At 41.2% G+C, this 23902-nt stretch overlaps 2 protein-coding genes across 2 annotated transcripts; both read left to right on the forward strand.

The window, feature by feature from the left end:
- The first annotated feature begins 10386 nt into the window (after positions 1-10386).
- Positions 10387-16377, forward strand: nek2 (NIMA-related kinase 2). Its single transcript, XM_031322539.2, has 9 exons — positions 10387-10753; positions 11706-11923; positions 12036-12276; positions 13744-13826; positions 13921-14047; positions 14148-14382; positions 14856-14910; positions 15024-15100; positions 15383-16377. The coding sequence occupies exons 1-9, from the start codon at positions 10658-10660 to the stop codon at positions 15592-15594; spliced, it is 1344 nt and encodes a 447-aa protein (XP_031178399.1). The 5' UTR covers positions 10387-10657; the 3' UTR covers positions 15595-16377.
- Positions 16378-16853: 476 nt separating this feature from the next.
- On the forward strand, positions 16854-22181 carry slc30a1a (solute carrier family 30 member 1a). The gene is made up of 2 exons (XM_031322537.2): positions 16854-17820; positions 19478-22181. Exons 1-2 carry the CDS (start codon positions 17247-17249, stop codon positions 20383-20385), a joined length of 1482 nt encoding a protein of 493 aa, XP_031178397.1. The 5' UTR covers positions 16854-17246; the 3' UTR covers positions 20386-22181.
- Positions 22182-23902: the final 1721 nt, after the last annotated feature.

The following is a 23902-nucleotide window of genomic DNA, read 5'->3' on the forward strand; positions in this document are numbered from 1 at the left end:
TTTGTACCATTGTACATTTTAAATCATCAGGATTTAGTGGAAAAACCTTGACTATCGAGCCTTACTGGATGTCCTGGTAGACCGCAATCCAAACATTTGTTATAAAGATGGTTTCATGGTGTCGAGCTAAAACCGGGCCAGTGAGGGAGGGATCACTCTTCACAGACGAGGGAAACTCTGGCAGGGCCCTGCAATGATGCAGCTGTTCTCTCTCAAATGTCCTTGTGTTGTGGTTTTGAGGTCAGTTATATGTAATTTGCTTAGCCTGCTTTAATTGGGAAAATTATGGAGGACCAGCAATTATCATTGTCAAACTAATGCATAAAAGGTGCATTTTAGTAGTTTACTGTCCTCCCTGTGTGCCACTGTTTGTAGAAACTGTGTAAAGTCAAAAAAGGGCTACCTGACTGGGTAGATAAAAACTTTTTTAATCAGGCTGTAAATGTGATTCATTCAGCGGCCCTCTTAGATTCCCCTCCATCGTGAGAGTGACTTGAAATGACGCTTCATCTTTCTTTCTTTTCATCTTTTCACTTTTTTTTTTCTTTTTTGATTTTCTGACCATGTTTCCAAAGAAGGCAGGGAAATAATGTTTTCCTAAGATGTGGTTTTAGGAAATAAACACAAATAGGGATTTAAACAAATTATACTAGAGCTGTCTGTAATTTTTCCATTTTGTACTTCTCCTTTAATTCCTAGCTACACAGCCATTTTACAACACAAACGACTTGTGCTGGAATAAAACATAAAGATCCTATCAGTGTAATGCTTTTCTTTTAACAGTTTTTATGCACCTAACAAAAATAATGTATCTCTGTAAATGTTGACATGCAATTGGTATTTATTGCCATTCAGTTCCTTTGTAATAATAGGTTTTCATTTATGAGCGCATTGGACATAAAGAAAATAAGCTTTAAGGATTAGTTCAACATTTTTGGGAATTATTCTTATATATTATATTCTTTCTTGCAGAGAGTTAGATTAGAAGATTGATGGTTTATGTGCCAGCCAAGAAAGAATTCAGTACATAATCCTGTCTAGAAATATCACAATTTAGCTTTTACACTTATCATGTGTGTTTGAGGTGTTTGTAGCTGGGTTATTTATTTATTTTTACTTATGGACAGAGCCAGGCTGGCTGTTTCTCCTTGCTTCCTGTCTGTATGCTAACTGTCATATTTAAGCTAGCTTCATATTTAACATACAAAGAGTCTTAACGATCATCTCATCATCTAACGTGAAGAAACCAATAAGCATGTTTCCCTGAATGTCGCACTAATTATTCTTCAACAGTATGCGGGAATCCTGAAGGTCCTGTAGAAATTATAATAAGGGAAAAGCATCCTATGTTTTTAAATCACTCTTGGTCAAGGTGTTCTCTTTGGTCTGTAAATGTTAACTTTCACATTTTCTCTTCACTGAGTTACTGGCTGAGAATGGTCTCCAGGTAACCAAAGCCTGTGTTTGATCTGTCCTGTGCCTGCTGTTTAACTGTGGTGTCAGTCACCAGCTGTTGTAAGTCACTGGTTTATATTACAGAGCTTTGATTTCAACGTAACGTCCAGTCTCTTGGCGGTGGGCAGGTGTCAGTGTTTACTCTCAACACAAGACTGCAGAGATCTCCTTACCCTGGCAGAAGGTTCACTGCTGAATCAACCACAGAGAGAGGAGTAGTGTTTCCTGTCTGGAACAAACCTACTGGCATCTGTATCAGACTGGAGTATAGGTAAATGTTGAGGTGTGTACCTTAGTACTTATAGTGATATATAGGCCTGCAGCATATTATATGATTTATTATCACCTCAGCATTATGTTTATGAGCAGCGTTTTTGTTGTCAATGTGGAGCTTCATTTTTTTTCACAGAATAATGCATTATGTTGTATAAGATCATCAAACGTTTTTGTGTGAAAAATAGTAACTACAGATGTCAGATTTCCCATCTAAATTATTGTGGATATGTGATACAAGGCAGTATAAAATGTAAAGTATGGTACAGCAAAACTGTACTAAAGGAATAGTTTGACATTTTGGGGAATATTGCATCTTCTTGCCAAGAGTTGAGAAGATTGATACCACTCTCATTTCTGTATGATAAATATGAAGCTACAGCCGTCGCCTAGCTTAGCTTATTTTAGCTTAGCTTAGCACAAAGATGGAAACAGGGAAACAGAATATTAGCCTACCAGCATCTCTCAAGCTCACTGTAACACATTATATGTTGTTTGTTTTATCCGAACAAAAACAAGTGTAAAAACGTCAGGTTGTGGTTTTACTTGGGTTATGTACTGAACTTTTTTTTTGTCTGGGACCAGTTGCCAGGCAACCATAAGAGGCGCCAGGAAGTTACTTGTAAGAAATGGACTCAGCGATGCCATAGACGTCGATGGAGACCAGTGAAGTCCATTAGAAGCACTTTTCCGGTAATGGCTGAGTGTACTGCGCAGCCTCAAACTGAGCTTGACGACGTAGATGTGACGTGAGCAACCTGTCTGAAATGTGTAAGTCTTCTGGTAGCTGTGCCAAAAGACTGTATGCCTCCACGTACCCCCGATTGCCTGCAAGCTTCTCCCATAGACTTCTCCTGACTATACGGTAATTTCTCTACTGTGCGACAAAGTCGCGTGGTGATGACACAATCGTTAGCCTATTTTTACAAAAACTGCTGCTACGGGGCCATAACGTGAGATACAAGGTAATGGAGCATTTTATACATTGTCGTGTTTCTTTAGAAATAAACAATGGACAAATAGAGTCTTTAAACACTTCAGATGTAAAGTTATTTGCTGTCAAAGTGTTTTCAAAATGAATGGCAGTCAATGGAAGTGAATGGCAGTCAATGGAATGCTAGCGGAAGGTGATGGCTTGTTAGGCTATGAATCTCCCCATAGGAGATACGCTTTCCGGATGCTCGCTTACCCCCTTGGTCCTAGCCAAGAAATCGTTTCATAACCACTATTGTTTTTGTTTGGATTTAACAAACTAGATACGTGTTCATTAGTGAGCTTTGGAAGTGCTGGTTGGCAGATTGTGTTACTTTTGAACAGAGCCAGGCTAACTGTCCCCGTTTCCAGTCTTTATGCTACACTACCTTCATTTTTATCCTACAGACATGACCGTGGTATCGAACTTCTCGTCTAACCCTCGGCAGGAATGCGAATGAGAGTATTTTCCACAGGGCGACCTCTGTCTCACCCAGTAGAGTGTGTGCCCCATGTATGTTGAGTCTTTGGCAGCGTCCCCGGTACGAATCAAACCTGCCACCCTTTGCTGCATGTCATGCTGGCTTATGAGTTTCTATCAGCACCTCTGCCCCCCCCTTGCAGGACTGATTATCACTGACTTGCAGTTTGAAAGAAAGATGGTCAAGTTACATTATACCGCTGACCATTGTGGCATGCCATTGACTAATTCTATAGCAGCTGGAGTGACATGCTTCAGGCAGCCAATGGCAACTGAGGGTGAAAACCGCAGGAAGTGAGCTGGAAAATGGCATTAAATATAACAGTCATGAGCCACGGTGGCTGTTGCTCAGCGCGGTGTACAGCTGGAGAAAGAGTAATATCACAATTCAATTTCAATTCAATTTTCAAATCATAACAAGAGTTATCTCAAGACACTTTACAGATAGAGTAGGTCTAGACCACACTCTATGATTTACAAAAACCCAACAATTCCAGTAATTCCCCCAAGAGCAATCATTAGCAATGGCTAATGTGTCATGTGACAGTGGCAAGGAAAAACTCTGTTTCAGGAAGAAACCTCGGACAGACCCAGGCTCTTGGTAGGCGGTGTCTGACGATGCCGGTTGGGGGTTGGGGGTGTGCTGAACAGTGGCAATAATAGTCACAAGGATAATGGAACAGTGACTACAAATGGTAGTCGTAGTAGTTCATGTCATAACAGGGCACTGAGGGCGTTACAGGATGTAGCATGGCACAGCACAGCGTCGTTGGGCGTAGCAAGATGCAGACGCTTGGCAGGACGCAGCCGGACACTGCAGGGCATTGCCAGACACTGCAGGGCATTGCAGAGCGTTGGACCACACTGACCGCTCCAACCAAGATCGTGGTGCCACCCTAATCCGAGGGAATATTCTGGGCAGGAAAAGAAACACAAGGACTCCGGGGAGTAAACTCCCCAGAGCTAGGTTAGTAACAAGCATTTCTGGTTGCAAGGATGCACACAAATGGAAACAAAAGGAAAGAGAGAGGAGAGAGCAGCTTGGTGTGTCACAGGGAGGAAGGAACTCCCCCCGTAGTCTAGAACTATAATAGCATAACTAAGAGAGACAGGTTAAAGAGAGGTGCCTGTTAGGGCTAGAACTCTCCCCAACCGGACCGGGCTGTATCGGCCTGCCTCCCTCTACTCTATTCACTCCCTAACTATAAGCTTTATCAAAGAGGAGTGTTTTCAGTTTATCCTTAAATATGGTGACGGTGTCTGCCCCCCGAACCCAGACTGGGAGCTGGTTCCACAGGAGAGGAGCTTGATAGCTGAAGGCTCTGGCTCCCGTCCTACTTTTAGAAACTCTTGGAACTACGAGAAACTCTGAATTCTGGGAGCGTAGTGCTCTAGTGGGACAATAAGGTACTAAGAGCTCTTCAAGATATGTAGGTGCTTGACCGTTTAGAGCTTTGTAGGTCAGGAGAAGGATTTTAAATTCAATCCTGGATTTAACAGGAAGCCAATGCAGAGAAGCTAATACAGGAGAAATATGATCTCTTTTCTTAGTTCTTGTCAGAACACACGCTGCAGCATTCTGGATCAGCTGGAGAGTCCTAAGGGACTTATTTGAGCATCCTGATAGTAAGGAATTACAGTAGTCCAGCCTGGAAGTAACGAATGCATGGACTAGTTTTTCAGCATCGTTTTGCGACAGGATATTTCTAATTTTGGCAATGTTACGAAGATGAAAAAAGGCTGTTCTTGAGGTTTGTTTTAGATGGGCGTTAAAGGATATATCCTGATCAAAAATAACTCCTAGATTTCTGACAGTAGTGCTGGAGGCCAGGGCAATGCCATCCAGAGTAGCTATGTCTTTAAATAATGAAGTTCGGAGGTGTTTGGAGCCCAACACAATCACTTCAGTTTTGTTTGAGTTTAACATCAGAAAATTGTAGGTCATCCAAGTTTTTATATCTTTAATGCACACATGAAGTTTAACTAACTGACTGGTTTCATCTGGCTTGATTGACAAGTTTGACAATACTTGGGTGTCATCTGCATAGCAGTGAAAGTTAATTGAATGTTTCCTAATAATATTGCCTAGAGGAAGCATATACAAGGAGAAAAGAATTGGTCCAAGCACTGAGCCTTGCGGAACGCCATGGCTAACTCTATCGTAACTGGAGGATTTACCGTTGATTTTAACAAATTGAGATCGATCAGAGAAATAGGACTTAAACCAGCTCAGTGCGATTCCTTTAATGCCGACTAAATGTTCCAGTCTCTGTAACAGGATGGTATGATTGATAGTGTCCAATGCAGCACTAAGATCTAATAAGACAAGTATGGAGACAAGTCCTTTGTCAGCAGCCATTAGAAGGTCGTTAGTAATTTTCACCAGTGCCGTCTCTGTGCTATGATGCTTTCTAAATCCTGACTGAAAGTCCTCATATAGACTATTCCTATGTAAAAAGTCACATAACTGATTAGCGACTACTTTCTCAAGGATCTTGGAGAGAAACGGAAGATTAGATATAGGTCTATAGTTGGCTCACCCTGCATGGAGACTCCTCAGTACAGCTCCTCCTAAGGTCACCCACATTACACAGACAGAGGAACTTTTGTGTCCTCTGCAGAAGCACCAGTGTTCCTCCTCGACACCTGCAATGAACTATTTCACGGGTACTGCTCCCCAAGGTCCTCAATGTCACGCTTTGACGCCTGCTTCCTCATGAATTCCGCGGTGGTGGCAGCATCCCTTGAGTCAGCAAGCACTAAAACATCCAGCTGTGGAGAGAAGGGCCGGGCAGAATGTCACTGCAGCAGCCGTCGGGGCATCACAGAGTCTCTCTGGCCCCTCCTGCTGTCACAAGAGAGCATGATGACGGCTGGTCGGACCCTCAGTGTTGTTAGGATCACGTTCCTCATGCAAATACTTGTGTCAACACATCCCATAACTCAACATGTGTCTCAGGAGTGCAACAGTGACGAAACACAAGAACTTTATTGTAAAGGGACAACGTGAAACTGTAACATAAATAGCAGGAAAGTGGATTAAAGAGTCAGTTTATCCAAATCACAAAAGCATACATTGTCTCTTTTTCCCCTTTGGTGTCTAACCTTGCAGATGGTTTCAGTTTCAGTCTCTGAAATTTCTGCCTTCAACCCAAAAGGCTACAATGGAGGTAAACAGAATTTAGAGGTCCCGTATTATGCTCATTATCAAGTTGTATTTTGGGTTTCTACTAGAACATGTTTACACTTAGCAGGCACTTTCTACCTGTATAGTTGTGACATCACAACTGTACAGAACTCCTGACGGCTTGTTTAAAGGCACAGTTTGTGCATACAGACTGTGTGCATTTCTCTGTGGATTAAGCCTTTTGATACTTATTTATTATTTAGTTAGTATTTATACAGTACCTTGACCGTCTTTATAATGAAAAATCTCACTTTTTACAATTTGGGATGTTTCATTGGTGGTGCTCAAAGCATTGCATTTGGAAAACGTTGTCTTACCAGAGTCAAAAAGACTATACATGTAAGAAGGAAACTACCTTTATTGTTATAGTCTAATTGTTGTCCTTACACTTTGTTCTTGTGTAAATTAAGCAATGATATTGTAAAAGTGTTAATTACCTTCACACAAAGCCAGGCTAGCTGTTTCCTCTTGTTTCCCGTCTTTATGCTAAGCTAAGCTAACCGGCTGCAGAGATGCAGCCTAGTGGTTAGCCTCCTGTCACTACAGCCACCTGTCACTCAAAGTGACCACGCCCTTAATTATGCTGAACTTTAAAGGTCCAGTGTGTAACGTGTTTACTCGTTCATTATCAAAATCTGTGTTGCCCGTTCACAAACTTGTCCTTTTTCATGAATATTTACCACCACCATCAATTCCAAGTATTCCTTTTGGCTTGAAATTTTACATTTGCATCTGCATGAACTGGGGTAGATGCTCCATATTCATGCGCCACCTTGAAATACGTTAGCCGGTAAGGGACATACAGGACATACTGCTCCACCTTTCGCGTTTTCGCTGTCACATGATGAACTCACAGGTGCTGCTAATGCTGCTAACGGGTATCGTCGCTTCCCGGCCCCGGCAAGTTTGAAGAAGGAAACATGGAGGACCACACGTATTCAAAATCCAAATTTCAGGAACAGGAGTTTTATTCTTCACCCAGAAAAAGAAAAAGTATATTGAAAAGAGCAAGAGACCGGCTTTTTGAAGAGTGAAGGCTACCGTAGCTGTAATACGTACTTTGAACTGCGTGGTGCGAGAGAGTTGATTGTGATATATGATCTCAAAGCTAGATGGGAGAAATTCCCACACATTGGACCTTTAAGCCTGAATATAATTTAATCGAGTGAGTCATAAACACCACCACAGTTGTCATGAAGGGGGAACTTAGCTTTAGAGACTGAAACGTGGTTTTTAACATGAAGGTCTATGGGGATTGACCCACTGTTGGAGCCAGCCTCAAGTGGCCACTCGATGAACTGCAATTTTGCAATTTTTATGTTCAGCAACGGAGGTTGCCACTTTCCACCTGCTGGCTCCAATCTTCTCATCTAAAGCTCAGCAAGAAAGCGAAAAAGAGTATTTCCCAAAATGTCCAAATATTCCTAATAGTAGCTTAATTATTAGCATATCATTCTGGGGTCTGAAAGGCCAAAGAAAAGGAAGCACCCAGGTGAGTGTGATTAAAAGATGTGTTCACCTTTTATGTGTGTTATCATGTCTTGGGAAAGCTTTTTGATTGAAACTGCACCCAAAAAAAGGAAGTCAGTGGTGACATGAGTATCACAGTCCACCTTTAACCCCATAACAGCATCACGGCCCCCCCAAGCAGAGAGGAAGAGGATATTGTGTAGTTTAGTTGTCTGTTGCTCCCTCTCAACTCCTGGCCTTTAACAGGGGCAGCTGACGTTAGAGCAGCCTCAGGCACCTGACTGTCTCTGTTGTTTCTGCTGTCAGTATTTCTGCTCTACCCCCTTCCTCCCTCCCTCTAGAGTTCCTGGCTGATGTCCAAACTCCTCTAGCTCTTTGTAGGAGTGACCTTTGCAGAGGCAGACTGACAGACCGGCTCGAGCGCTCACTCTCTTGTTGGTGGGAGTGGTGTCAGTGTGTGGTACTGGCAGCAGAGAGCAGCAAGAGGGCTGAAAGGATCATTTGAACACAACTGTTACTGAGGCTTCCCCACTGAGTCTTACTGACTGCAAGACTGTCTTGAAAAATAACCTCTTTAATGGTTTTTGAAGCCTTTTTAAACTAGAAACATAAAAAGTGCATGTTTTGGCAGATTATTCCAATGAGATATGGCAAAACTGTACAAAAACATACACACTTTTTTAAACCTTTATTTATACAGGTAATCTCATTGAGACACAGGGTCTCATTCTCAAGAGAGAGCACACTTTTTGTCATTGCAACCGTTGATGAAACAAGGGGTGTATTTACTTTTGCATTAGGCCTACATATTTTTCTTTCTAAACATCAAAATATGAATTCAGTAACAAAGCGTTGTGCTGATCTTACTCAGTCCCTAAATGCCAAATGTGCATTTAGAGTCAGCTGCTGACTCTGTTTAAGGTATTTAAGGGCAGTGGTCAGACAGGACTAAACCTCATTGGTTTTATTAAAGGGGTGGTTCAGAATTTTGGACATAGGACCTCATTTCCAAGTTAGCCAGTGTGTTATTTATCAGTGGAGACTGTTTTCAACACTTTTCATCCAGTCCTTCCAGTTGCAGAGTTCGCTGGTGCTAGGCGAGCGCAAGTCAACAGTATCTGCTAGCCTGTCATTAAAAGGAGTCTTACACAATAAATTATAACGCCAGACTATTGATGTAAATGTCTGTTGAAAGAATAATGTTAGAAATAAAACTACCCTTGCATTGCATTGCAATAGTTATACTTTGTTCCCTGTAGTTGGTAGCATAGGCTACAGCATCGGCGGAGTGATATTACCTAGGCTACTGAGAAAGCCGGTTTACATGACAATCACACAAGTTTATTTACCTGCCGCTGCAATTTGCATGTAAACTGTCCGAGGTTACATTACTTTTCTGTCAGTAATTACCTAAAGTTAGTGGTTAGCCCAGACAAGTATCTACCAAGAGTGTAGCTATACCGTTAGCTAACGTTGTCACTCTCCACAATGCATTGAACTGTAACGTTATCTCCACTAACGTTGTCAGTCTCAATCTATCAGTAGCAGCTAGGCTAACACAGAAAGGGGCTAGCTTTATTAGCTAGAGTAGCCTACCACAAGTTATTACCTGTTCATCAGTAGCTGTTGGTGCATCTGGAAAGACAGATGGAACCGCATTTGTGGATACTTTGTGGTGCCCTTCTGTTTGGTTTATTTTTACAATTTATAAATGCACACTGAATCACCATGTTGCCTAGTCCTTAGTTTCCAATCCAATGCTTCAATACCAATGTACTAGGCTACTACTAGGTGTCCCGACTATAGTGCGCTTCTCCGTTTACTTTTCGGTGCAGTACTACTAACTGGAGCAAAGTAAAATTCCGTCGCTGCTGAGAAACTAGTCCCTCAAAATGTAATGCGATCATTGAGATGCAAGGGTAGTTTTATTTCTAACATTATTCTATCAACACAGACGTTATAATTTATTTGCCTCGGGTGTACTGTGGAGTGGGTAAGACTGTTTTTAGTGGCAGGCTAGCAGATTCTGATGACTTGCGCTAGCCTAGCACCAGCGAAGTCTGCAACTGGAAGGACTGATAAGTCTCCACTGATAAATAACACACTGGCTAACTTGGAAATTACGTCCTATGTCCAAAATTCTGAACCACCCCTTTAACATTACAAATGTTTGATTAGCTGTCCAAATACAGCAAAATATTACATTCTACTGAGACCTTGAGAAATCTATTGAAGATTTAAAAAATAATTCCCCAATCCGTTTTTGTTATCTTTTTTCAAATTTCCTGTAGTCTTGCATTGCCAGACACAGCACTGCGGAGGCACATAACTTTGACCCTGCTTTGACCTGACCGTGAGTTTCTGGCGCCACCTGTGAGAGTTGAGGTCCTAACATCTACCCGCTCTACTCTCGCGGGTTTCAGGCATGGATGTATTGATGTATTAAGAGAACAGGTTTCAGGCGCTTAGCAACCTCGCAACTTGTGTCTTCGTCCTGACCAATCAGGAGTCACCGTGCGGAGAGAGCAGGCCAATCACGATTGAGGATTTGGGCACCAATTTAAACCGAGAGCAAACGCTTCCTGTTTTGTTAACTGCAATACACACGAGTAAACGACCAAAGAAAAGCCAAACATTTGGTCTGTTTAAGCATCTTTATTGGGAACAAAGACATCCCCAGCACAAGAGTAAAATTACAGACTAATCGATCGCTGGTTCAACTTTATGTTTAAGTACAGCCGAATCTATCCTAACTGTAACGCTAACAGAAGAGTCAGCTAACGTTTAACGTTAACGTCAGCTTCGCTTGAAAAAGTAAGATGCCGTCCCGTGTTGAGGATTACGAGGTGTTGTTCACAATAGGCTCAGGTTCCTATGGAAAGTGCCAGAAAATAAGACGGAAATCTGATGAGAAAGTAAGTAACGTTCAAACATGTTGTCTGCACAAAACCAATTAGCTACCTGTCGGTAACGTTAACCTGCCCGGGGGAGTCTTTGTTAAACTGACATTACCGGGTGTGTTCAGGCAGAAATGATTGCATCTGTGTTTTGAATTGCTTTCAGCACGAACCTCACACAAAAACCGTCGAGCAACAACTCCGTCCAGTAACTGACATATGAATGAAAATGGTCAAGTATTGGACACTATTTTTACCGGCCAAAGCCAGATTTTAGGGGTTAGCTAGAGATGCTGTTTATCACAAATGGATGGCAGCTCCGTTAGTAACTTATATTTACCAAAACGAAGAAATAAAACTCTTGAGAAAGGTCAAACCTTTTTGTCAGCAGCAGTACAGGTGTAACGTTAGTTAGTTAATTAAATACGTTATGGTTTTCAGCTGTAAACATTGCATTCAGGGGTTCAAGTAGCCTCTGGCTTTGACACACCTGAATGTAATGCTGCCATTTACAGCTGAAACGATTAGTCTTGAGTTCTAGGGAATTAAAATGAATTAATTCTGTGTATAACAAGTAAACATGTAGCTGCTGATGTGCTGCAGTGGAATATGTTTAAAGCAAGACTATGCAACCTTTGAAACAAGAAATCACACCATCTCATACTTACTAAATATAAACTTGTAAGCAATATAACGCCTGTGCTCAATTCAGTTACAGTCTCATTACTTTGTCTGATATGACCTGTAGCCTATGGTAGCTATTGTTGGTGAACTTCAGATAGATATTGTTATGTAACTGACTTTACTGAGTCAGTTAACATACTCAATGACTCTTCTTGTGCACCTTTTACACTACATTTAATCATTTAGTGTAATCCTATAATTTACATGCATTACAATACATCATAAATGGATGTACAGTATCAATTTAAGCTCTATCCCAGATAATTAAACTACTTTTGTTTTGTAGATCCTTGTGTGGAAGGAGCTGGACTATGGCACCATGGCGGAGAGTGAAAAGCAGATGCTGGTGTCAGAGGTGAACCTCCTGAGGGAGCTCAAGCACCCAAACATAGTGAGGTATTACGACCGCATCATAGACCGGACTAATGCCACACTGTACATTGTCATGGAGTACTGCGAGGGTGGGGATCTGTCCAGCCTCATCACCCGATGCATCAAGGAAAGGTAGGTTGCATATTTGTGTGCATTGTAAAATGTATGGGTTTTATGCTCCCCCACTCTACCTCTGTGATTCCTGACAGTATCTGTAGAATTAAGTGTGTTTTTACTATGGCAGGCGTTATTTGGAGGAGCAGTTCGTCCTGCGAGTCATGGCACAGCTCACATTAGCCCTGAAGGAGTGCCACAGACGCAGTGATGGCAGAGCAACGGTTCTTCATCGAGACCTGAAACCAGCCAACATCTTCCTCGACATCAGACAGAATGTGAAGCTTGGAGACTTTGGCCTTGCGAGGATCCTGAACCATGACACCAGTTTTGCAAAGACGTTTGTCGGGACACCTTACTACATGTCACCAGTGAGTTGTTTAATTCTGCTGTCTGTGAGGTTTTTCTTCCCAAACTAGCTTTTTATACGGAATATTTAACATTTAACCTGATTTCTTGGCACTCCTTATCATACACACAAAAAAATACTGGGGTCAATTTTAACCCAATTTGTGTCAATCTAGCACCGACCCAGGACTGGGAAAGTTTGCCTAGTACCCACAAACATAAAAACCACTGTTTTGACCCAGTTTTAGTGTTATTTATATTATTTCCAATAGGCTATTCCGTCATACTAATATGTGGTTATTTTGACCCAGTAACGATATCATATTTACATTAGTCCCGCATTGCCAGACCTATCTTCACAGAGCTGTGGAGTAAGGTCTGGCTACACCACAAATACATTCTGGGATGGGAGAAAAAAACGCTCTTCATTTCTTTAAACCAATCACAATCGTCTTGGGCGGCGCTAAGTTCCGGACGCAGCGATGGTGCCTATGCAAAATGGTCTCGGGAAGGAACTTGTTTTGGTGGAACAGTTCCACCCCAGAAAAAAAACCGGCATGTAACATATTAAATAAAGTTAACTCTTCACACAATACAGTAACGTGAACTATTTAAATTAGCTGGATACATAGTTAAATGTAATTTGCTTTTACCAGTGTATTGCCGTGTGTACTTCCTCCACAGCAATCCCGCCAATCGGTCCCAAAATGTCCTAAACAATTCATGCACATTTGGATTATTTCCAAAACAGTTAAAAAAAATAAATATGGCCTATAGAATAGTTAGAGTATTTTTTTAAGTAATTTATAATTGTATGGCTTATAGTTCTTGTAGAAGTTGATTATGTGCATTGTTTTGTGTGTATGTCATAAATACCCTAATCTATTATTTAAGCCGTTTCTTTTAAATATTTGACACATTTTAAAGAAAATATGAAGTAATTCATGGGGACAAATGTTGCTGCATCACTGGGTATACTGAATAATAACCTAGTGGTGGTTAAACCAAACCATGCCACGTATGTATGGGCTCAACTAAGTCAGCTATATTTATACTGTTTTTGAATGGTTTTTTTTATTACTGTACTTAATGTAAGGTGACCTTAATTATCATGAAAGGCGCCATTAAATAAAATGTATTATCATCATTATTATTATTATTATTATTATTATTATTATTATTATTATTATATGACCTAGTATTTGGGTCATTATTCCTTCTGTATTAGAAAACAACCCAATAAAAAAAGACCCAAAGCCCACATACCCTGAAGCTGGGTTAGTAACCTGACCCAGTATTTTTTTAGGGTGTAGCCTAATCAGAATTTAAAAATTAAACTCAGAATGTTAATGTTAATCTCTACACAGTCCACTAAATTCTGCAGATTTTCATTCTGCATCACCGCTGAAAACTGAAAAAACTTCCGCAGATTCTGTTTGGGTCTGCTAATCAGCCACATTTGCCACTAACTGTCACTATTTTTCCTTTAGGAACAAATAGACCGGATGTCATACAACGAGAAATCAGATATTTGGTCGCTGGGATGTTTGCTGTATGAACTCTGTGCATTGTCGTAAGTTTTCCAACTCCTCTGCTTGAGCTGATTTCCCCAGTAGGTGGTTTATTGACTGTGAATCTGACATTTTCCCTGGATTCCTCCTGTTTAGCCCCCCGTTTACTGCTTACAACCAAAAACAGCTCGCAGAGAAGATCAGAGAGGGGAAGTTCAGAAGAATCCCGTACCGATACTCTGAGGAACTAAACACCTTACTCAGCAAAATGCTCAACCTGAAGGTTAGAAATTAATAATTTTGTCAGAAACTTTACTTGTGCTACCAGTTAGTCAGTTTGTTGTCATGTAGGTAGGGTTCAGTAATCTGGTCTTTGTTGTCAGGACTATCTGAGACCCTCTGTGGAGTCTATTCTCCAGAGCAGCCTGTTGGCTGATGCTGTTGCTGAGGAGCAAAGGAGGGCACAGGTGCGTCTCCGAAGGAGGTCGGAGGACTCTGACTGTCCCCTTAACAAGCCGGCTGAACTGAAGCCCGCCTCTGTCGCAGAGCTCAGACTCAGGGAACAGGCGCTACGAGACCGAGAAAAGGCACTGAAGGAACGTGAGGAGAGGCTGGAGCGTAAGACTTTTATTTCTACTCCCCTTTGTGCCACACAGGCCTCCTTCTGTGAGACAGTATGACCCCTGCTGACCTGCAGCTGGGCTTTTCACAACCTCAAACCTGTGAAACGCATTTTCTTCAGGTGTAAATAGTATTGCATGATACCTTTTCTAAAGTGATTCGGGGATCTATAAGTGAAGTCATGTATGTTTGACATTTTTAAAACTATCCACCTGCACTTAAGGCCTAAACATACATTTTCTGCAGGTAAACTAAAACAAGTGTTTGTGTTGCCTGTGGCAGAAGTGTTGCAGCGAAATGTTAACCTACTTTCAATTTCTTCCACATCTACAGCACCTGGCTAACAGTGAATATAATATACTGTATATGCATGCCTCTCAAATTTGCAAATAAAGAATTTAGTGTCACATGGCAAGTAAGTGCTACCAATTCCAAAAATAAAGGTGTCTTATTTTGTCTTTTCACCGCAGAAAGAGAGCAGGAGCTTTGTGTTCGTGAGCGAATGTCAAATGAGAAGCTTTTGAGGTAAAATGCTAGAAATGAAACAATCAATACTTTGCCATTTCTCCTATTTTGCTCATTCTACAATGTCAGTCTTACCAACTGGTTGGTGTAAACTCTTTATCCTAATGTTACAGAGCAGAGAGTTTATTGAAGAATTACAACCATCTTCAGCAGCAGAGGGACCTGGCACCATTCTATGGCAAAGACATAGGTATGGGAATTGGACGAAGACCTCTGGACTTACTGAACCGAGACCAGAACTGAGCAAAGTTTTTTCATCCTGTTCATGCTGTTCGGAATGTGGATGACTAAAATCAAGTTTATTTATTACTTTTTAAATCATGTAAATTATATTTTTATACACCCAATAAAGAATTAGTACACACCACAATCAAATCTAGCTGTCCTGTTGGATTGCAAAGAGTGTTATAAGCTCTGTCTGATGATATAAAGTTTCTTTGTTAATCATTGACTCCTTACCGTTTGGTCCTAGATGGAGAAACCCTCTCCCCCGGCAAAAAGAAGGTCCACTTTGCTGGTGCTGGTGAGAGCAAAGAGAACCAGCGGCCTGATGGTCGTCCGAGTGTGACGTCCCAGGAGCTGATTTTGAAGAGGCTGCAGGCTGCCAAGCTGCGTGCTCAAACACTGAATGAAGTGGAGAAGACTTGTCAGTTCAAGAGCAGGCAGATACTCGGCATCCGCTGATCATACAGACATCACTGTCTGACTAATGACTGATATGTAAAGACTAGGAGTCATAATAACTGGATGTAAATTAAGCTTTATTTATATGATAATTCAGTAGCTGTGATAGTAGTGAAGCCAAATGATTGTTATTGCTTTGTAGATGTGTTTATTTTAGGACAGTTTGTGAATGTACTGTGTTTTCTTGCTAGATGTGTTTTTTTTCCAAGGACTGCTTAGGAATAGACATAAATGGGCAGATTGTTTGATGACTTGTATCTACAACAAAATGTAAAAAACTTGTTATAATAGTATTTGAAGAACATTTCATCTAAGCAGAATGAATGATTGTGAATTTAAGTTTTTACATTACATTTCCTGATTCAAAACTACTACCATTCATCCTGAAGGACCTTTTCTGTGCCAAAGATGGTCAGTATGCATATGTGTGTATATATACTATTTATACATGCATAATACAATTAAATATACATAATAACAAAATTTTGTTAAACCAATTACTTAAAACTACTTCCTTATCAGTATACTACAAATGCAATCTAGAGTGCTTTGAGACATAACCACAAGGGGTCACCAGTTTTCCATGAAAGGTCAGCCGCTGGATTGAGAGACTAATGCCATTAATTACAGGCAACAGCAATAAGCCTTCACACCTAAACTTTGTTTGTTCTTGATTTATAGCAGATTAGAGAATATAATTAAAAGGACATTTGTATTATATTATGGTTTTGTACAATAATGCTTCCAGGTTACAGTTGATAGATAAAAAGACAAATACTATTAGATGGGTTTTCTATGATGACAAATATGTATAATTATTATATAAGACAACTACATTTGGTTTAATTCCATTAAAAATAATTAACAATTTAAGTTTAAGACAGTTAAATTAGGATATACAGTACTGAGGCACATTTAACACCTCTGTTTTTTGATTACATCTTCAGTGATGAGAAACACTAAATTCATCAATAAAAAAGGTGAATACCACAAAGTGCCAGTGTTTTCTCTATTTACATACATTATGTTAATAGATGAGAACTAAAGTACCGATACTACATACCGGTAGATTTACAGATACATTAAGGTAGTCATCGCGAGATTATAGTTGTGGTCAGCGTGCGTAGCAACCGCTGTTGTCTGGCTTGTTTGCTCCGCCTTATTGCGAGAGTTGCAGAATTTGACCAATCAGATTCAATCTTGTGCCCTCTCCACCAATAGGAATCGTCCAAGGCGTGTCCATATGGTGCTGTGTTCCGTGTGGAAAGTTTACCGGCTCGGGTGCAAAGTTTCAGCCGTCTGCAAACCGGAGCTCGTCGGCAAACGTTTCTGGAATATACTGGTGTCGACCACGGTCTATTTGTACGGTAAATAACCGTTTTCCGAATTCATTTGACCTGTGGTTGTCTTCAGATCCAGCCGAGTGATGCTGCCATCGCTGGAAAACAGCAGTGTGTAAAGACGCTGTTAGCATCGATCGTATTGTCTCAGGGAGCCAGCTAGCGTAACGTAAGTCGTTATCTTCGAGCTGTGTTAAACCAGAGAGATAGCTAACGTTAGCTGATGTCCTAGTGAGCTCGTTAGACGGCTGTGAAACCTTATTTAACGTTAACTCGAAACTTGACTCGACGAAGGACTGTGAAGAAGGGAAAATGGCTTTTGAGCCTAATCGTGTCCGGCTGCTATGCATGCTCTCATTGACTTTCGGGTTTTTCATTGTGGAAGTGGTTGTAAGCCGGATCACCTCATCTCTATCAATGCTGTCGGACTCCTTTCATATGCTGTCGGACGTCATTGCGTTGGTCGTGGCTTTGGTCGCGGTGCGATTCGCTGAGAAAACCCATGCGACCAACAAAAACACCTTCGGGTGGATCCGGGCGGAGGTGATGGGGGCTCTGGTCAACGCCGTCTTCCTCACGGCGCTGTGCTTCACCATCGTCCTGGAGGCTGTCGAGCGTTTTACCGAGCCCGATGAGATCGATAGTCCGCTGGTGGTCGCCGGGGTTGGTGCCGCGGGACTCCTAATCAACCTGCTTGGGCTCTGCTTGTTCCGCGGGCACGCTGGCGGAGGCCACGGGCACTCCCACGGAGGACACTCTCATGGAAATAAGAACAAGAGGGGTAAAACCGGCAAGTCCCAGAAGGCTGGGAATGGGTCTTCAGGAGAGGAGACCAACAACTTGGTAGGAAACCACAACAGCCCGGGAGATGTCAGACCAAGAAATGGTAAGTATGGACAGTTGGAGCATTTTCACTGAACTGTAACGTTAGTCATTGGGGTTTTAGAATATTGAGTCATATTTGTCTTCCCTGTGTTAAATTATGTAATTTAATGTTAAAGTGTGCAGTGCATGCCAGTAAAGGTGCCCAAACCCTGTAAGTCCAGCCTCAGTGTGTCTCACGTTGAAGCTGACAGCAAGTGCCAGACTTTGTCTCCATTGTTAGCTGTCCAGATTGCGTAACAGGCTGTTACTAACAGTACATACGTATATCTTCAGTGTACCCTGAGGACACCCTGTCTGAGTGACTAATCCTTGTTTTTCTTCTGTGGTAGAGCATCCATTTAGACAAATGTGTTTGATATCAGATATTTTTTGGTGGGTCAAAACAAACGTGACATAGACGGCTAAAGTTTCAGGCTTTGTAAGATGACCACTATCAGATCAGAAGGCGTATAAATAATTAAATACATCTTTATTAATCCAGGAAGGGAATTTGATTTTGGGCACAAGTAATACCTGACAAGAAACACAGACAGACAATTACAAGCAAATCAGCTGTTGGGGGACTATGAAGGGTTGATAGTGCAGTTGCAAGTAGCCTGATAAGAACTATATCTAGAAGTTGCTGTGAGACTCAGTCAAGAAAAATCCTATCTTTGATCTAGTTCAAACTTGTACAAGTGTAATCAATCCAAATCAGTAGTGGATTCATACAATAGTGATAACCCGGAACCTACAAGCATAAACAGAAACGACTCATAATTGTGTCTGTTAGTTGTGGTCAGATATGAGTTTGATGTCTGCTTGTTGAAAATAAAGCAACAGATTACCCCCAAAAAGCTTGTCCTCGTCCACTGAAGGGTTAAACCCTACAGAAGACCATTTCTCCCCCCACACAGTTAGGCAGCTTCAATAAGTGGAGGCTATACCCCCCCACCCCCTCCGTGCACTGATGACTGTTACTGGGTCATGCATCCGTGTAACTGTGGAGTCGACAGCCTCAGCCACACCATTAGCCGTTGATGAATGACCCGGCGGCGTCCCAGGATGGAAGAGGGCAGCCATTGCTCAGGTGCCGTTCCCTCAGAGCTTTGAAGCTACCATGCTGCCTGCAATTACTAATTAAATATGAGTTTAGGATCCCAAATACTGTGAGATTTCTTTCATATAATCCAGCACGGCTGTCTGGTATGTTTCTCTTGTTTATGGCCCCGGGCAGTTATAGCACAGACTCAGTCATTCATCGTCTTCCACAGTGAAAGCTAGAGCACTGTTGGCAAGAAAATAAAAATCACTAATATGTCAACTTAATGTCTTAGTAAATTGCCCTTATCATCCTCCTCTTGACTAGCTCCAACACGTGTCACCTGATAATATCGCAGGCTGAGTTCTGGCTTCTTTGTTTCAAGTTTCAAATGGACTTGTGCTTTTACCCAAAATGATATAACTGAGCAATTAAGTAACTGGCTGCCACTGATGACATCTTCTTGGAATCTCCTACTGCTGGTTGATTTGTTGCATCTTTTTTTTGGCACCGTAATAATAATTGTCTGTTTTTCTCAAAACGATATTTTCAATTTTTGTCTTTATATCTATTTTGAATGCTGTATTAGTATCACCATGTTCCGGGAAACTAAACTATCCGTTGTTTTTATCTTCAGAAATCAGCTGTAAAGACAGCACAGAGGTGCAGATTAATGGCAACCCCCACTTTGAGGAGATGGACCATGACCACGACGCATCGTCGCAGCTCAACATGCGCGGGGTCTTCCTGCATGTTTTGGGTGACGCCCTTGGCTCTGTCATTGTGGTGGTCAATTCTTTAATATTTACCTTTGTGTGGCAGCCCTGCATCAGCGGTGAGACGTGTGTGAACCCGTGTATCAACAGCCACACCACAGACCACCAGCATGTCAATCACACACTGGTTGACCTGCTTGAAGGTCCCACTATGTCAGCCATGAAGTTTGCAGGCCCCTGCTGGGTTCTCTACCTGGATCCCACACTCTGCATCATCATGGTGACCATCCTGCTGTATACTACCTATCCACTGCTCAAAGAGTCGGCCCTCATCCTGCTGCAGACAGTGCCCAAGCAGATCAACATGAGCCGGCTCAACGAGCGGCTGCTAGGTCTAGAGGGTGTCCTGGCCATCCACGAGCTGCACATCTGGCAGCTGGCTGGCAGTCGCATCATTGCCACGGCACACATCAAGTGCCACGACCCCACTTCTTACATGGAGGTGGCCAAGCGCATCAAGGACTTCTTCCACGACGAGGGCATCCACGCCACCACCATCCAGCCAGAGTTTGTCACGTTCAACTCAGAGTCTCGAGACTCCCTCTGTGAGCTTTCCTGTCGGACTCAGTGTGCTCCCAAGCTGTGCTGCGGCTCTGCAGACAAACCGAACACAGGCTCTGAGAAGAAGGCCAGCAGTGACTGCAAGGCTGCTGCTGCTTCAGCCCTGGAGGTGATCAGTGAGACCCCAGAGCAGGATGCAGGCATTCAGGTGTGCCCTCAGTCAGAGGCCGGGATTACCATCACTAGAGAGGTGGAGTCATCTCTGTGAGATGGAGGGGATATAGAGAAACAGAGGAGAAGCTGGAAAACCAGCACACCAGGCTAAAGTCATTATTGTCATGGACGCTGTTATCTTTTTGACCCGTGGCTCTGTCGTGGTCATGACAAAAAAAAATAATTTTCCTTAGCTTTTACCCTCTGTTACTGCCCCTGTTATAGCTGAAAAATCCCCCCAAAAACCCCTCTGTATTCATGCATTTGAGCCATGTCGTTTCAACTTTCCTCTCTGTGTATACCTATTTCCATCCCCTCTCTCCCAGCCTCTCCTCTGTCACTCGGCCCCTCTCTTGTTGCCCTGGCAGTATGGTGGCGATGCATGTTGGGGTTCTCTGACCTTATCTCCTCCAGGACTGGAGCGAGGCCTGCATGAGTGTCCCTCATTAGCACTGTGTTGTGATGTGTCATCTCGTCCCATGGGGTTTCTGTGCCAAAGCTTCTCACTGCAGGACTGAAGGGATCTGAGAGACGTCCTCGCCTCTAAAAGGACACACACAACACAGCATGTCGGAGCACACATCACTAGGTTATGTTGTTTAGCCTTTGGACCTGTTGGCAAAGAGTCTACCTTTTTTTTTTTTTTTTTTTTTTGCGTAGGTTTTGAGCAGATCTATTTTCTTACCCTCTGGCCCCAAATGGAAGAGTATTGTATGGCATAATAATTTAAGTATTTTAAGTTATTAGAAATTATCTATTTCTTTCAATAGATGCTGTTTGTAATATTTAGTTTGGATGTTAGAAACATATTTGCAATTTTTCTGTCTTGAATTTTTTGACAGATCATCTATGCTGTAGTCTGTTTTTCAAATGTGACGTTTTATAATGATTTTGTTTCTCAAGACTTTTCTCTGGCCTTGACTCAGTTTTACTTGCAGTCATCAGTTGGATACAGAAGCTGTATCAACACCTCTCTCACCTTGCCTTTTAAATGCAAAAACCTGCGGTTGTTCTAGCACTAATTATAGTAGACACAGTGTAACTGAACCTCTTGCATTGGCACAATCACCTAATTAAATGTTCATTCATATAGTTGATGCCTTGCAAGCCAGAGGGTTGGATCTGTTGTGAAGAAATGAGCACTGGATGCCATTAATGAAACTATTCTCTGTATGAATCTGTACTGGAAAGCTTTCTGATGATGGCTGTTGACTTTCATTTAAAATCCTCATGAATGTGTTTGGCACCATGACACAATCTACGCTGAGGGAGTTTTTATATTTCCAAGATGTTCTGCTATGTTTGCATGACCAAACTGAGACCAGTTTGACTTTCAGGAGTTCCACTGAAGCTCCAGTTGCTGCTTACCAGTACCTGCTGGTATCTACTTACATAACTCAACTGTGTAGTGAATGACTCACCTTACAGCTTTTCTGTCCTCTGCTTTGGACAGCTGAGCAGGCTGTTTTTGCTGAATTGAAGTCCATATGGTGGCCTTTAAAATTGATGAATTTTCCCTCATCACCACAGATATCATTTAAAGGTGATCCATCGATGTGTTTCAGATTTCCACTCCTAAATAAATGTGTATGCAATATAGAAATATGTGCTGGGATAATATTTTGATGCGGTCCTTCATTTGTAATGTTGGGTCACTTTTATTCTGTATCTTTTAAGACTTGAGCTCTATGTGCAAATTTAAACCGAGTGTGTTTTTTTTTTTTTTAAATTTTAGATATGGCATGTTAAGTGATGTGTTTTTGATATACTATATATCTACAGTACCTGTCCAATGTGTCGTCGTGAAATAAAAACAAAATATGACTGTTTGGTACAGTTGAGGAATTGAAATGTGTCCTTTGCCTTATTTTTACTTTCTTTAACCTTTTCAGTCAAAGTAAATTAGTTTATTTTTTTATTTAATTAAAAGAAACGACTACAAAGAGACAAAAAACAACTTTGAAAAGATGTAAAATGACTACAAATGACACTGTCATGTTGTTAGTCATTTTGTGTCTCTTTCAGTCTGGGTGTCTTGCTGATTAATTCCCTGGCTGCAATGACGGTGCAGGGATTTAAAGAGTGCTGCTTCAGAAGACCTGGAAACAGACTGGACTTTTTCGGGAGGTTTTACGGTTATATGCAGACAAATTTGAAATGTTTTTTGAACATTCAAGCATGTAAACATGTTTTTGTAGAAATCCAAAATATAAGTATGAACCTGAAAATGATCATAATATGGGAGCTTTAACACATTTTCAGACACAACTCCTTTAAATACAGAGGTGCCTGACAATGTGAAGTCAAATTTTGAAATGAATCCCTACAAGTGACAAGGAGCCAACAGCAAGAAACTGAAACTTGTGTAACTTGTGATCTATGTTTAGTTTAAAGTCTTGAATGACTTTAAGCACCAGTTTCTCATCGTGTCAATCAATACTTTGATCTGTAGTTGACTTTTGCCTATTAAATCCACTTTAGCCAAAGAAGTGTGAAGGAGATTAAAGAGGAGATTTAGAGGTCTAAGCCAGTTTGTCAAATATTTAGCTTGCCTGGTCTCCTTGTGTAATAATGCTTGTATTACCTCAACCCTTTGATGCACAATACAGATATATATATATATATATATATATATATATATATATATATATATATATATATATATATATATAAAATGTATTTATCAGGATATGCATGCTGCAGCAGGGATGCCACATGAATGTATAAATTGTTATATGATTATAAAGACAAAAGAAAAGACTAAATGGAAATGAAATATCACAAAAATGTATTGACTAAGACTTTTGGCTTTTGAAATTGTTCTCCCAAGTCTTGAAAGTGAGGGGAATCAAAAATAAACTCTGTAACTAACAAAAATATAAAACTATTTAGGTTTTTATTCCAGAAAAGTCCATACACTTTAATCCAAAAATGTTAGTTGTGTCCTCTGTAATTCATTTTCTGTCTGCTATTAGACATCAGAAGGCCAAATCACACTCATTTCAGCCTCCAGGCCTCCAGGGCGCCTCCTGGCATGTCTGTATCTATTTCCCAATACACATTCAATAAATTGAAAATAATAAAGTCCCTCCTTCTAGGGGTTTCTATTGGCTAACTTACTAACTGTAAGATTTACAAATTATTTATATATTTGAGTTAATCTACAAAAATATATTTACAATGTTTATACAGTTTACTATTTATATATTTGTGTTTAAACAGTCAGTACTTGCATATTTACATGTTTAATTATTTACATCAGCAATTAAGAATCTACCTCTGTGGTTTTTCTCACATTATGCGGAGTCTAAGTTCTGCTAGTGTCTGATTGGTTAGTTCAGCTACATGTGATGGAGTCAAACAGGGAAGTGTTGTTGTTGTGGAGCTGGTAAAGTGGGAAGAACAGTAAAGTGTTGCTTAACAAAGTTATCCGTCTCCATCCAGCTGTTGGTTCTTATTTAGAGTGATACAACCACCACATGTGAACACTCACCTTACATATTCCCGGTCGGATTACTACATTTCTGGAAGGGCTACAAAGACACCAAACGTATTCCTGAAAACCTAGAGCT

This window comes from Sander lucioperca, chromosome 19, assembly GCF_008315115.2.
Source record: "Sander lucioperca isolate FBNREF2018 chromosome 19, SLUC_FBN_1.2, whole genome shotgun sequence".
In the NCBI taxonomy this organism is placed as follows: Eukaryota; Metazoa; Chordata; class Actinopteri; order Perciformes; family Percidae; genus Sander; species Sander lucioperca.

Excerpts from the sequence above, each read along its gene's own strand:
- nek2 (XM_031322539.2), top strand. The coding sequence starts at position 10,658 with ATGCCGTCCCGTGTTGAGGATTACGAGGTGTTGTTCACAATAGGCTCA. Across the intron at positions 13,827-13,920 it reads TATGAACTCTGTGCATTGTC|CCCCCCGTTTACTGCTTACA; the intron begins GTAAGTTTTCCA and ends CCTCCTGTTTAG. Across the intron at positions 15,101-15,382 it reads ATTCTATGGCAAAGACATAG|ATGGAGAAACCCTCTCCCCC; the intron begins GTATGGGAATTG and ends GTTTGGTCCTAG.
- slc30a1a (XM_031322537.2), top strand. The coding sequence starts at position 17,247 with ATGGCTTTTGAGCCTAATCGTGTCCGGCTGCTATGCATGCTCTCATTG. Across the intron at positions 17,821-19,477 it reads AGATGTCAGACCAAGAAATG|AAATCAGCTGTAAAGACAGC; the intron begins GTAAGTATGGAC and ends TTTTATCTTCAG.